This window comes from Lichenostomus cassidix, unplaced genomic scaffold, assembly GCF_008360975.1.
Source record: "Lichenostomus cassidix isolate B80296 unplaced genomic scaffold, HeHo_3.0 HiC_scaffold_43, whole genome shotgun sequence".
NCBI lineage: Eukaryota > Metazoa > Chordata > Aves > Passeriformes > Meliphagidae > Lichenostomus > Lichenostomus cassidix.
In genome coordinates, this window is record NW_028147635.1 from 924,179 (window position 1) to 939,618 (window position 15,440).

General features: G+C 50.2%; 2 protein-coding genes across 5 annotated transcripts in view; both read right to left on the minus strand.

Moving 5' to 3' along the window:
• The window catches only part of LOC146421070 (uncharacterized), a 391,077-nt gene that overhangs the window by 348,975 nt on the left and 26,662 nt on the right, over positions 1–15,440 (minus strand). The window lies entirely within an intron of this gene.
• Positions 10,439–14,140, minus strand: LOC146421085 (uncharacterized). The gene is made up of 3 exons (XM_085047650.1): positions 13,777–14,140; positions 12,744–13,091; positions 10,439–10,674 (listed from the first exon to the last, which is right to left on the minus strand). The coding sequence occupies exons 1-3, from the start codon at positions 14,138–14,140 to the stop codon at positions 10,439–10,441; spliced, it is 948 nt and encodes a 315-aa protein (XP_084903776.1).

Sequence of the window (15,440 nt, forward strand, 5' to 3'; positions counted from 1 at the left end):
CCCATGTCACAGTTGGAGGAGGAAAGTGGAGACAGGGATGACAGGTGGGGACAAAGAGAAGCCAAGTCTTTGCACCCTTGGGAACAGCACTGTCTCTGCTACCTAAGGGCTGTGAGGAAACACCTTGTCCTGAGGCACTGGGCCCTCCTGGCACAGCCCCAGCAAGGCTGGGCACTGTCACCCCCTTGTCCTGCCCTCAACATCCCCACCCCACATCCCAGTGGCCTCGAGGATCTGCTGGAAGGAGTCCTGGGAGCCTTTGGCAGGAATGGCCCTGGGGGGCTTCTTAATGCTCCCAGAGACTGCAGGTTTTTCAAAGGACTTTGGCTTTTGGTTTTTGGAGGTCTGGCCTGGTCAGAGAAGCTGTGCCTTGAGGTCTGACACTGTGTGGTCACCCTTGCTCCCCATTCCCAAACCCCATCCTGTTTCTCCTCACTTACTTGTGGACCGCTTTCCTTGGAGAACTGGCTGCACACAAGCAAACAGAGGTTTTCCCTTTTTTTTTTTTTTTTAAAGCAGTTTAAATCTCCTAAATTTCCCCATTGAAAACAGACACCCTCCTCCAGTGTGTCCCAAGTCCAAACTGCCACCAAGGAGGTTCCCCTTCCTAAAAGCAGAACCATGCAAGGAATGTTTTAGACCTTTGGACACCTTGGTTCCACAAGACCTTTCTGTGTCCCAATGATCCCTTAGTTCCATGAGGTTCCATAGTGTCCCAGTGGATATTTGGTACCATAGGGCCCCACAGTATCATAATGCCATTTTTGAGTCCATGAGGCCTTGCTCTGTCACACGGACTTTTGGTTCCATGAGGTTCTGTACTCTCAGCAATGGTCTCCTTAGTTCCAAAGTGTCACCATGGACCCTTGGTTCCATGAAGCTCTGCTGTGTAACAAGGCTCTCCTGGATTCCATGAGGAATACAAAAGCTTTGCATAAACAATGAGCAAGACCATGGCCTCCTTGGATCTGCACTGTCACAATGGACAGCTGGTTCCATGAGGTCCCATACTGTCACAATGGATATTTGGTTCCACAGGGTGCCACAGTGTCACCATGGTCTCTTTGGTTCCACGAGGCCCTGCAGTGTCACAGTGGCCCCCAGGTTCCATGAGGCTCCACAGTGTCACAAGGGTTTCCTTGGATCCATGTGCCCCAAAGTGTCACAGTGGCCTCCCTCCTGCAGCAACCAGCAGCCAAACCCACTACCAGGGCCAAATGCCTGGGAAGAAGGAGAAAGGGAGGCACTTTTGGAGTGATGGTTTTTGTCTTGCCAGGTCACAGTGACATGGGATGTGGCCCTGCTGTCCTGGAGATGGCTGAACACAGCCTGCCCATGGGAAGGGGGAAAAGACAACAACCTCTGTCCATGGAACTACAGCAGCAGAGAGGTCAGGCCCCAGAAGGCTGGGTTGAAAAGACTGTCACCAGCACAGGAAACACCAATGAAGGACATTTTCTTGAAAGCTGACATTTCAGGGCATTCTTTTATACAGGGAGGCATCACCAAATAGCAAGTTAAACAGTTTCAGCTTTCTGTATACCTTTAGAACAGCTGGAATCTTTTCAGCAGTGTGTGCTGTTCCATCCCTTGCTTAAGGTGAGGATGTTGGATCTCTCAGCAGGCTCTGCTCTCCTGGGAGCTGATCTTCCCAGGCAGGCTCTAAAAGCAGAATAAAACAGCAGCGCAAGGCACAGCACAAAGGAAGCACCGGGCTGATCCCATAAAAAGTGCCCTGCAGGGACATTTCACGGCTGACCCTCAGCAGCCCGGGCTGCAAACAAAGCCCGCTCGGGCCGAGCACAAGATCCCCACAGAGCCCTGAGCAACAGCTGGAGCCCAGCAGGGCCTTGGAGGAGGCAGGGCGAGCCCCGGGCCGGGTTCCAAAGGGGCTGCGGGGCTGGGGGCGATGGCGCCGAGTGCCCTGCCCGTGTGTGCCCTGGGCTCTGCGGCGCCACGGGGACACAGCCCGGGGCCGGGGCTCGGTCCTGCTGCCCCCAGGGCGCTGCCGAGGGCTCCCCGCCCGCCGGGGCCGGGGCGGCGCTGAGGGAGCGGCGCCGCCATTGCTGCCGCCATTGCTCAGGGGCGCTGAGGGGAGCGCGGCTCCCGCCAGCCCTGCTCGGCTGTGAGGGGAGAGAGAGAATAGAGAGAGAGGGAATGGAGAGAGAAAACAGACAGCGAGAGTAAAGATAGAGAGAGTAAAGACAGAGAGAATAAAGACAGAACGAGTGAAGACAGAGGGAATAGAGAGAGGGAATAGAGAGAGGGAATAGACGGAGAGAAAAGACAGAGAGGATAAAGGCTGAGAGAGTAAAGACAGACAGAAGAAAGAGGGGATAAAAACAGAGAGAATAAACACAGGCATTGCTGCTATAGAAGGTCCGTGCAGTTCCCAATGACTTCGGACACCTGCCCGAATGGCCGTCCTAAGGGTGTCACCATCACCACTTGGCTGACCCAGGGCCAAAATCCCCTGTGGAGATACTGGGACCAAAGTTATATGAGGTGTGATGCCAAACACAAGGGGTTTAGTCTCTTTGGGATGAAGAAACAAGTTTTTCTGTCCATTTGAGATAGAAAACAACTTTTGATTGCATCAATCTGTTGTACATGGCATTCAAAAGGCATCACAAATACTAAAAAGAAATGATGATAAATATCTGTGGTTTAAAAAACATAAAGAAGTTGTTAGAAGCAACATACATACTGACCAATGATTAAATAAAAGAAAAACTACTGTGTTAAAAAATCTTACGCAGTTTTGTCAGTGATTGTTCTTGGTTTTTAAAACTTTTAAATTTGTTTCCTCTGATCTGCATTTTTGTCTTGCACACATGAAGGTCTGTTGTCCATTCCAAGAGAAAGGCATCCATTATGTGAAAAACGAGTTTCACTCTCCTGTTGAAATTTAAAAGTTTAATAAAGGACAATAGGGGATGTTATAAATTGGGTCTCAAAAACCAATCAGAGACGTAGAGCCAATTAAAGAATTTATTAATTGAGCAAGCAGATTGCAGCCAATTTACAGCGCTGGGCGGGCGCAGCGAGCCTCCCTGCTACGCCTGCAGCACCGCGCCTAAAGATTACAAGCCATCAATTTTTATAGCCCTTTTTACCCCCTCCCTTGAGTCCCCTCGTGGGTCTTGACTGGCGTTCTTTTGGGTGTCTCGATTGGCCGCAGAATCGTCGTTCTCTGCGTTGGTTGGTTGTGGTTTGGGGTACGCGGCTCTCGGGGGGGTTTCTTTCTTGCCAGCAGTTAGACTGTGTCCCGTGGGAATCACACAAGGCTTGCTGAGCGGCCTTGCGAAAAGAGTTACAATTGTTGCAAACCTGCAGCAGAAAGGTTTGGCTCTAAAACAGGAACTCTTTCTGTTAAAGCAAAACTAAAAAGCAGAGCTTAGCAAAAGTAAAGAATTAAAACTTATTGATTTTCTAAACGATTTCGTGAACTATACCTTCTGTAATTTATCACATACACCATACAGGTGACATTTGTTTTGCAGTTTGAATATGCAATGTTCATACACAATGCTTATACAAGCATAAATAGCAGCTTTAAATCCTAATTCCTTCTTCACACAAGGATGTGTAACCCATCAGAAATATTTAACAAGGAGCCATATTAGCTTTGGGCTTGATGGTATGGGTTGTTTAAAGTGTGTGATGAGTAATGGGAGCTCGAACAAATACCACTCTTTCTAATTTGGGTTTGTTCTTTATCAGCCCTGCTGCATAGAAATCTCTTCTTTACAGCAGAGACAAAATGAAATTCCTTAATACAGATGAGAATTGTGTAATTCAGGCGGATTAAAGGGGAAGTTCTCTGTTATTGTGAAAAGATAAACTAAATGACCTGTTTGATGTACATCCTGGGAGAGGCTTTGAAGTGAAGAGTGAAAAAGAAAAAATATTTTCCTTACGAAGTATCTTGAAAGAGTTTTTTTGGTTTATGAGAAGCAGCTGCACTGATCATGACCTCCACAATTATAAATGCACAACAACGACTTACTTGACTTAATCTGGCCACAATTCAGAGCTGCAATTCCCAAATCTCATCAAATAGGTTGTTATGCTATAATAACGAATGAGAGCAGAAATAGCAACATTTCTCATCACGGTTTTGGGTTGGAAAGGCCATTTAATTTATGCTCCCTCAGCTGCCAGCCTAAAGTCTGCTGTGCAAACCTTAGGTGTACATTGGGACTTTATGTATTTCTTTAGCATCAACTTAGGTGCAAACCTGGTGTAAAACCCTCCACACATCACCCTGATTTCCAGTGACAGAACTTCTCTGTTCCAGCACAAAACTGACTTTTCCTGCTCCAGCAGGGAACAGCCCCCATCCCCCGGTGCCACCCCATCCCTCTTCTCCTCAGGAGACACCAGCCCAAGCTGTCGGCAGTGTCCTGCCTCAGGTCTGAGCACAACTTTTCTGTCAACAAAGGATCTCCTGGACCCTGTGCAGACTTGGCTGTGCAGCCAGGATGGAGACCATCTACGGGGAGCAGTGGTGGCTTGCAGAGATCTCACAGAGCTGCATCCTGCACACTCTCTGTATGTATGGGCCAGACCAGGAGATCATGACCCAGAGCCTGCAGGACATCCTGGAGGAACACACAGTGCCACTGGTCCAGGGCACCACTGACATCATTGTGAGGCAGTGCAGAGAGGAGGCCCAGAGGCTTCTGTGCTCCCATGCTGCTGTGGGTGAGGATGACAGCCCAGCAGCCAGCAGCAGCTCCAGCAGCTCCAGCAGCTCCAGCTTCTCCTTGCCTTGGATGGGGACTCCAGCCAGCAGCCCTGCAGTCTCAATGGAGGAGGAAGAAGCTGCCACTACATAGGCTGCCCACCCCAGGGGTCACAGGCACCCCCAAATTGTGGCTGTGTCTGCAGGGTTGGACCAGTCCCAGGAGGAGCCAGAACAGGAGTGGGGATGGTGGTAGGTCCCTCTGCCCAGAGCAACAGGCCCACACCCTCTGTATCAGTATCATGTTGTCTATAATGTGTTTGTTGATTTGTTGGGTTTTTTGTTGATCAGGTTTATATATTTTGGTCTCAAAGAGCAGATAAGGTTCAAATTAAAAGATTGCTGCACATTGTAGATAAACGCTAAAAAAGATTTGGAATAATCTCTGTTATATGGGAATAAGTGGTAGGCAACTCAAGTATCTGTGCAAACATGAAAAGAATAGATATTACTTGACTTCATTTGGGAGGGCTTTCTATAATTATAGTATAGGCTGAAAATTTAGTGCCAATTCCTACTTCAGGACACTTATAATAAAATGTCTAAATCAAATAAATCACCATCAAACCCTTTAAATTCATTAATTTCAAATTTGCAAAACCTTCCTACCTGAGTTCCTGAAGCTCTCACTCACCTCAGCTTAGCCCTCACTCACCTCAGCTCAGTTTGGGCACGAAGGGGATGGTTCTGTTTGTGAGATGTGGGGACAGGAGGAGGGAAGACTTTGCAAACGCTGTCACCAGGGCAGGGCTGTTTTCATTCATGGTGACAAGTGGGAGTACTTAAGCTTTTTATTTACTGAGAGGGAGGTGCTGAAGGGCAAAACTTCTCAGGAAGAAGGACATGCTGCACTTCCAAAGGAGGGTGAGTGAAGGGGAAAAGTGTCATTCGTCTTTCATGGAAGGTGTTTCATTTTTAACAAATTATTTTTGCTGAAGATGTACCTAGACAGCACTGATTTAGAGCATTTTATCAGACTCCCAGAGTATCCTCACATCTGTTTTGCCACATTTTCTCTCTGTGTTTCATTGTGAATGATTTCTCCTCCCCGGGTGGCTCCTGCTTGGAGCTCTCCGCTCAGTGGAGTCCCGTTTGCTCAGCAGCCTTTGCAGCGAGTTATTCCCCAGCGTGTGGCTCTGCTGCCATCCCAAATCTGCGGTTTCACTGCCAGCCTGACTGAGACTGGGGAGCTGCTGGGCATGGCTGGAGAATTTCCCCCAGTCCCCTTCACTCACTGCCAAAATCCTCCAGCAATACTATGTTTACATTTGCTTATTGCTTGGAAAAACACAACTTCATGCTTATTTCAGTTTAAAAATTAAATTTATTGAAGATTATTACACTTGCACTTCTGATATGTAAGTACACAAAAATCAACATAAGTTAAAAAATTAGATTTATTACAAATTGCTGCAACCACACTAAGAATTAATATACAAATATCAATTTAAGTTTAACAAAAATAATTTATTACATCATATATATATTATATTATATTATGAAAATCTAGCACAAACATAAAAATAAAACCAGATGTAAATAAATAGAAATAGAAATCTAACTATACAAACATCAATCTACCTATCTAAATATCCATATATAATTATATAAATCTATAAATATATCCTGAAGGGATTTCAGAAGCCCAATCTCCACACGTTCTCCCTCTGTCTCTTCCTCCCGTGCAGCACAGCCCTCCTGGTCAGGGACAGCAGATGAACATCTGGGAAGCAAAGGCAACACTGAGTCAATATCGGGACATTTCCCTGGGCAGCAGCTGCACTTGTGTGAGGGAAGAGAAAATCTCAGAGCCTCCCCAGCAGGGTGAGAAAGAAAAAGCAGGCTGAGCCTCAGCCCCAGCCTGCCTCACCGGCCCTGTGGCCTCACCCAGGCTTTCGGGGGGCAGCAGCAGCAGCTCCCTGTCCACTGCTCTTGCTGGTGCCCTTCAGCTTCTCCCTGATGGTTCTTGTCACTCTCCGATGTTCTTGAGGCATTTAGGGAAGCTGTGGCAAAATTGTACACACAGGAATTGGTTCCAAGGCCTGGCAGAGCCACAGTCCTGGACCCCTCTGTGCTCCCTGCTGGCTCCCTCCATCCCCTCAGCCCTGCCATCCCCTCAGCAAACCCACAGCCCCCCCCAGTTCCTTCAGACCCCCACAGTCCATTCTGACACATCGAGTCCCCTTAGACCTGCCACCCCCCTCAGCCTGTGCCACTTCCCTGTCCCCTCAGCCCCCACCATCCCCTGCAGCTCACCCTGAACCCACAGCTCCACCATTCCCCTTTCCTCCCCCACACCCCTCAGCCCCACAGTCCCCTCAGCCCCACCAGCACCTCAAGCTCACTGTCCCTTCAGTGTCACCTCTCCTCAGCCCCCTCAGCCCCTCAGTCTCACCGTCCTTCAGCAGCTCCTCAGGGGACACCAGCTGCTCTCACTGCTCTAGGGACACCTGGGGACACCTGGAACTGCTGCTCCGCCCGGGCCGGCCGCCAGCTCGGACCCAGCACGGGAAGAGGGGACAGAGGGGACATGGGGGGAAAGCAAAAGATGAAATAGAAAGCAGAGCAGGGAAAGAGGTTAAAAGTAAGCCTATGCCTACACAAATATTAATTCATGTACCTAAATATTAATAAAACTCCAACTATATACATTCCTTAATTTAACTATATGCATATAAAACTTACTCTAATTACATATAAATGTATCTATGAAAATCTATAAATCTAACTACAGATATATAAATTCAATCACAGCTATAACTATATTTATGTAAATGGATCTAAATCAAACTATACAGATTTTTAACTGTAAGCACATATAAACACAACTTTATAATTCTAGAAATAAATCTACATAGGTATAAAAATGTAATTGTAAAAATCTAGAAACATAATATATACAGAGGGATCCCACCTGTCTGATCTTCACAGGCTCTCCCTTGGTCTCCGTGTCCCACGCAGGGCAGCCCTCCTGGCGAGGTAGATCAGATGGATGTCTGTGAAGCAAAGGGAACACTGAGTCAATATCTGGCCTTCATGAATGTTTCCCTTTGGAAGGAATTGTAGTTCTGTCAAAGATTGTAAAAGATTGCCTGAAAGGCAGACTCTCACATGGGAATTTGAGGCCTCCTCTTTACAGAAGAGGGATCCTTCCAAGTTTTCAGAACTTCACAAGTTTTGGAGTATCCCAATAAAGCTGCAGCACCCGCAGTGAAAATGGCACCCACCAGAGCTTGAAACACACACAGTCCCAGCTCACACAAAGAACCCAGCCTTGGTCTTTCTCTGTGCTCACAGAGACACCTCAGTCCTCACTGAAATGGCTGAAGCTGACGGGTGATGTGAGCTGAGTTACAAACCAGCACTGGTCCCTGGCATCTAAAAAGTGCCCTCTGCAGTGAGCAACAGCTCCTCCAACTTGACCAGCAGCTCTGGGATGAAGAGCTGGCAGAGAAAGAGCTCCCTACGAGGCCTGCAGGCTGTACCAGCCTTGCTTGAGAATGCAGATCCAAAGTGCTCTCTCTCTCTTATTAGTTCTCACTAATCTGAGGAAATTAAATTTTGCTTTTAGCTACTGCATTTGTGTTCTGTGATTTGTCTGGCCTCAGAGGTTCTACCACCTGTATTTTTAATGTGTCTCACTACAGCAATCAGCAGACTGCTACTACAGAGATTTAATGCTTTCAGACACAAAGCTCAGCCTTCTACTCTGACATTTTGCTGACATATTCCACAGTTACTTCAAGAGTCACTCAGCACTGCCTCCAGAGCACTGCCACCCTGCAGCAAACCTATCCATGGACTTCAGCTGGAAACTGGGACACCCAGCTTGGTGACACAAGTGCCAGAAGGTCAGCTTTATTCACTGCTCTCTTGCCACACCACAGGACTCAGGGTCAGTGCGGCCAGAGAAGCGTGGAGGGCAGGGCTCCACCGGGGAGGCTGTGCCAGTGCCCTGCTGGAACTCAAGGCACCAGGAAGCACCAAGTCTGCAGACAAGAACTCAACTCCTCTGATCTCCCTTCCTGCCACAGGCAGGCTCACAGCAGCCATCTCAGACCTCTCCCAACCAATGTGGGCTCTCTCCTTACCAAGCTCCTCGGGCTCCAGGGAACTGCTCCCATGGCTCACAGTGCCAGGCAAAGCTCTCTCTGCTGCAGCCATGTTCTCAGGCTCCCCTCCTGAAGACTCAGGAGCGACACCAGTGCTCCCCTTAAAAGAAATCCAGAAAGAAAGAAAACCCAAGGATCACTCACTGTTTTCTGCAGGGACACAGCAGTTCAGAGCCTGCGATATTTCTTTCTCTTGAGGAAGAAAATGCTTCTGAGAACTGGCTTGGGTGAGTTTACAGAAAACAAGAGGTCATCACACTTGGCAATACAACATGGACAATTCCAAAAAATCCCATTCCCTGCCTTGAATATGCCTCCCCTCAACAGTAAATCTAGAGGAGGCTACAGGTCTGCATATTAAATGAAATAGAGAAATCCTATTTCTCTATTTCATTTAATATGAAATTAATTAATATGAAATTTCATTTAATATGAAATTTCAAAAATGCCTGTGCCAATACAGACACTGAACATTTCAGGCATGTCTGGAAAGAGGCAAGAGTTAAGAGAAAGTGGATTCCTAAGTCAAAGAGGGAATCTGTCAAACACAAGGACTAATGGTCCCTGATTGAACTGCACTTCAACACAGCAGAAGCCCCTGGGCTTCAAGGAGTCCTTAACCATTTCATGTGCAGCACCAACATTGTCCTTCCTTCCAATTCACAACTCACAGGGCCTCAGAACCAACACATCTGCTCCCTAAAGGCTCCAGGGCTCACTCACTTTCATCTCTTGCTCCTAACAAGGAGGTCTGGCCCCCAAAGGCAGTGGAGAAGATTGACTTCTCAAACCCAGTCCAGAAGCTGCCAAAGCTGACAAGGTTGAACGTGGGGCCGACACTGAACACATGACGTGGGCACTAAGGAAGGAGTCCTGCCAGCTCCTGGCACAGGGATGTGCTCCTCCCTCCACAGCCCTGAGCACAACAGCCTCATCCAGGCTGCAGCTTAGCCAGGACTGGATGGGAACACACACATCTCTTCCCACAGAGATGTCCAAGAGGAACACGACAAAGCTCTGGAACATGGAGAGCAAGACTGGCCAGTTTGCTCAGCTGAGGATTTCCCAGATAGAAACTCGACTGGAGGCTACAGAGAGGACCAGAAAGCTGCAGCTGCAGCACATCCCCTCACACGGCTCTGGCAGTGCCTACACACACAGCAGGGCTCACACAGCAGCAGCAGCTGCAGCCCAGCCCTTGCTCTGCCTTGGCCTTCCAACCAAAAGGAGGCAGAGCCCACAGCTGGTGCTCTAACAGAGGCTCCTCTCACATGCCCCTCCCTGGGTGGGACACTTTGCCTTCAGGGGCAATTCTCCAAACACTCTCCTGTTTCACATCAAGCTAAGCTTGTTAGAACCTACAAAGCATCACCAGGAATGATGCCCCTGCACTAGGGATTCTTCCCAGGAAAAGGAGAGAGGAGCACCCAAACTTGGCCAACACCTCTCGTCCTCACTAAGGATGAGCCCCCTTTTCCTTCCCTCTTCCTTTGCAAATCTTGCTTTACCAAGCAAATCCTTCCCTGTCCATTCACAGCTCAATTCAAGAAGCCTTTTCTTCTCAGCCATGCAACAACTTTCAAAAGCTCTCAGTCCAGCCCTTTTCATCTCTTTCCAATGCAGTTACCTGAGCAAAGGGAGACCTTTCAGGTGGGGAGCGGGAAATCATCTCCTCCAGCGTCTCAAGCACCAGGTCCAGAGTCAGTGGTGGCAATTCCTCTTCCCCAGGCTCATTCCATGGCCAGCTGGAGGCTGTCCATGCTGCACAACCAGCACTGCCAGTCGGAGCATCGGGGGCTGAACTGCCCACTGTGGCTGCAAGAATCCAAACACTTGGGTCAGGCTCCAGAACAGAGCTTGGCACACAGAGCTCTACTGCTGCCTTGGATCAAACACCACAGGAAGCACACAGCAAACTCAATGCCAGAAATGTATTCCAACTTCCCAGGGGATTGGAAGACTGATTTCTTCCTCTTAAAAAGTATTTATTCTCATTGATGGGTATGTCTGGTAAAGTATGGACTGTAAAACTGATCTACGCACACACACACTAAGGCTTTGTAATCACAGCCTTTTCCATCTCCCCATCAGCTTGAGGATTTGGCTGCTTTGGAGTTTTGCTGAACACAGAAAGTAGATCCCCCTTGGAAGAGCCCAGATCTGCAAACGTGCAGACTAAAATTAAACTGGGATTGTATTGCAGAAAAGCAACCTTGTGGCTGTGGCTGTATTCTGCAGCTGCAACTGTTCTGGGGACACACAGAGCTCATTGAAATGCAATAAAAGTCTTTGCAGGAGAGACAATCTTGAAACTCTGCCATATCCTATCAGCGTCCTAGTTTGGCTTCACTCAAGAAAACAGGGGAGCTCACCAGACACTGAGCAGTTGAGGGCAAATGTTTTTTGCCTCAGTCTTTCTACCCTACAGAGAGACTGTTTGGAAAACCCCCAGAAAATCCTCCAAATCTGGAGGAAGGACAGGAAAACCAGATAGAGATTGTTTTTGTTCTCAAGGTCCCCCTTCCTGGTCGACTTGACAATTTCTGTCTGATTCTCACTTGACATCTACCCATGACAGAGCACAGCAGAAAAATACTTTAAATGGTCTGTTGGCTGGAGCAGTTGGTAAAGCAAGGGTAGAAGTTCTTTCCCTACCTGATGGGCTGTAGGCTGGCAGGTGCTGCTCCGAAGATGTGCAGCTGCTGCTCTCTGGAAGGGTCCTGGAAGAGCTCAGATGGTCAATGTGGATTAGTGGAATGATGAGCTCATGCTGGCATTTAAATTCGCGTGTGTCTGGTTCCTCCAATGAATCCCCAAGAACTCCAGAGGTGGCAAACACTTTCTTGGGAGGCTCTGGGGAAGCCTCAGTGTCCTGATCAGCTGCACTTGTGCTGGAAGGGCCTGGAGGCAGCTCTGAATCCTCAGGTGAGGCAGCACTGAGGTCTTGGCATGAGGGAGCTGAGTAGCAATGAGGGAAGAAGAAAGGGAGAAACAGAAGACTGGGTCACTATTGCTCCTGGGCTTCGTTTCCCTTGGCAGCAACTGGACATCTATCAGCAAACAGCTAACCTCAGATCCTCCCAAGCAGGGTGAGGAAGAAAAAAATCCCCACATGTTCTGGGGCTTTTCAAAAACCAATCCCCTGTCTATTTAGGTCTCACCTATTTGTTTAACTGTCTGGGAAGACTGTCCCCTGCCAGTTCCTCTGCAGGGACAGTCAAGAAGCCCAACAACCAGGTCTTTTCCCCTCTGCTCCAAAGGGACACAAAAACTTCATAATCACAACCTTTCCTACATGCCCATTAGCTTTTGGAGTTGGCTGCTTGAGTTTCTCATCCCAACACATGAGATTCACATCTCATCCACAGAGTGGATTCACCCTGGACAAGACCAGATCTTCAGGCAAACACTGAAAGTCAACTGTGATTTTTATGCTAAAAAGCAACCTTGTGGCTCAGGCCATATTCTGCAGGTGCAACTGTTCTGGGGCACACAGAGCTCCTTGAAATGGCATGGCCTGATGGGCACAACACACAGTCTTAAAAATCTGTGATATTCTATCACCGTCCCACTTTGGCTTCATTCAAAGACAGAGGGGAGCTCACCTAACACTGACCACCTTTCAGCCAAGATTTTTTGCGTTACGCTTGCACCTCAGCAGAAAGGCTGTCTGGAAAATGCCCAGGAGATGCACCGAATTGGAAGAAAGGAGAGGAAAAGGAGACCGAGAATCTTTTGCATTCAAGGCTCCTTTTTCTTGTCAATTTGACACTTTTCTACCTGATTCTCACTTGACATCTACCCATGACACAGCACTGCCAAAAAATACTTCAGTCACTTGGCAGGAGCTGTTGGAAAAGCAAGGGTAGAAGTTCTTTCCCTACCTGATGGGCTGCAGGCTGGCAGGTGCTGCTCTGATGATCTGCAGCTGCTGCTCTCTGGAAGGGCCCTGGAAACGCTCGGATGGTCAATGCGAACCAGGCGAACCATGAGCTCAGGGTGGCGTTTCAGGTCCATGCGGACCAGTGGAATGGTGAGACACTTCAGCTGGAATCTGCGTCTGAGTGATTCTTCCCATGACTCCCCCTGATGTCCGGAGGTGCGAAACACTTTCTTGGCAGGTGCTGGGGAAGCCTCAGAGTCTTCAGCACCTGCACATCGTCGCCTGGAAGGGCCTGGAGGCAGCTCTGCATCCTCAGGTGAGGCAGCTCTGAGGTCCTGGCATGAGGGAGCTGAGTAGCAATGAGGGAAAAAGAAAGGAAGCAAAGGGAAGATTGGGTCACTATTGCTCCTTGCCTACATTTCCCTTGGCAGCAACTGTGCTTCTATCAGCAAAGAGAAAAGCTCAGATCCTCCCAAGCAGGGTGAGAAGAAAAAACTCCCCACATGTTCTGCGGCTTTGCAACAACCAATTCCTTGTCTGTTTAGCTCTTGCCTATTCGTTTAACTGCCTGGGAAAACTTCCCCCTGGCAGTTCCTCGGCCGGAGGCAATTGCCAGAATCCCAACTGCCAGGTCTTTCCCCCTCTGCTCCAAAGGGACAGGAGGCTCCCTGCAGCTGGGCCTAGCCACCATCGAGCCCTCGGCACTCACACGCACTCACGGAGAGCTCCCCAAGCGTGCCCGTGGCCGGGCAAGGAGCAGCGGCAGCCACGGCACGGGGCTGGGCCAGCTGCAGGCCGAGCGGGCCAGGCTGCTGTGAGCGCAGCCCCGGCGGGACTGTCCCGCAGCCCCCGGCAGCCCGGGGGGCACGGCACGGCACGGCACGGCACGGCACGGCACGGCACGGCACGGCACAGCTGCCTTGCCCAAGCACAGCCAGCCCCTGGGCCAGCCGGGGCAGCTGCGCTGAGCAGCCCCAGCACGGGCAGTGCCCACGGCCAAAGCCCGCGCCACCCTCGCTGCCAGCCCGGCTTACCGGCCCCGCGGAGCTGCTGCAAGCGGCTGCGCTGGCGGCTGCGCACCTCCTTGCTGCACCTCCTTGGCGCACCTCCTCGGCTGGCCTTGCTCCGGCGCTCGATGCGGAGCAGGAGGTCGGGGCGGTCGCGGCGAAAGATTGGATTCCTGAAGTGGAGCCAGCTGCCGCCCTCGCTCGCCACCTTGTGGAAGCCGTACAGGTGGAGCTGTCGCACGAAGCTGCTGAAGTGCGTGGCTTTGAAGGTGCCCGGGGCCGCCGCCGCCCCCTCGCCGCCCAGCCCGCGGGCGCCGGCCGGGCTGAGCAGCTCCCGCTCGAAGAGCGAGCGCTCGACGAGCAGCCCCCGGGCCAGGCTGTCCCAGCGCATCTGTTCACCAGATGCCACAGCTTGGCGGGGAAGGTGCGGGCGCTGAGCCCCGAGGGCAGAGGGGGCTGCTGCATGGCGGCGCCGCTCACCGACTGGGGCAACAACGCCTCAGCGCAACGGCCGCGGCGCGGGCAGGACTTGGCGGGGACGAGCGACGAGCGACACGAGCCAGAGAGGCACAGCGCGGGCACAGCGCGGGCACAGCGCGGCCGTTTCGCTCCCGGGGCGCTGGCCGGGCTCGGCGGGGCGGGCAAAGCCCCTTGCGAGGCTGCTGGCAGCAGTGGCGACCTCTCTCCCCGCGCTGCATCTCATCCCCGGGTCACCTGTGGTGACAGAAGGAAAGGACATTGCTCTGTCTTGCCTGCCGAAAGGATGAAGAGGAGACACTTGAAGACATTCTTTTTGCCTCTTTCCCAGCCAGCTGGCATGTTCTTTCTCCTCATCCCTGCCTGTCAGCAAGGGGCAGCAGTTTTGTCAGCATGCTCATCAAAGCTGAACTGCTGCCCCTAGGATGGATGTTGCTTTAGCCAAGGCATGAATGGCTTCCAGTTGGAGTCAGCTCACGCTGGTGTCTCCACAAGAGGCTGTGCCTTTTTCTTTCCTCAGGAATCATTTCTTGTCTTCCTGTCTTCCCCCATCTGGAGAGAGTAACAGTGAAAACCCCTCCTGCAGCCAAGTCTAGTCAATGCAGACTGCTCACAGAGTACATCTTGCAATGGAAAGAGACTCTGAGTTGGTGTTGGGAGGTGGAGGGGGAAGGTTTGTCCTGTGCTCACTTGAAGTCTTGTTGGGCAGCTGTTTTGCTCTGGCAGAGAGACACCAGGGATGTATATCCAAGCCTTGCAGGTTCATGCATGAGCTTCCTGAGAGACCAAGGAGACTGATTGTTCTGTGAGGGCAGAAATTTCCATCTGGGAACTTTTTCAAATGCTGAAAATATATACTTTTTCTTTCCTCCACAAACATTGCCATAATCTTTTGTTTCCAGAGAATCTTTTCCTTCTCTTTGGTGAACTTCCCTCTGCTGCCCTCCCAAATCTGGCCATTTCCCAAGATTCCTTCCCAAACTCAGGAGTATCCCATGGCCTTCCCTCTCCAGCTGGAACAGAAGGAAGCCCAGAGTTTGCTGTTGTGAGAGAGGAGTTTCTCTTTCTGCCCCACTTTCCATTTGGGGTCAGTTTGTGTGCATTCATTTGATCAAGGAAGGTTTAAACTTGGAAGGAGTTGTGTTTCAAACTGCTCCATCCTCAAGGTCTTCTGTGGATATCCTTGGACAAAAGGCAGCTTTGTGTGAGCTCCC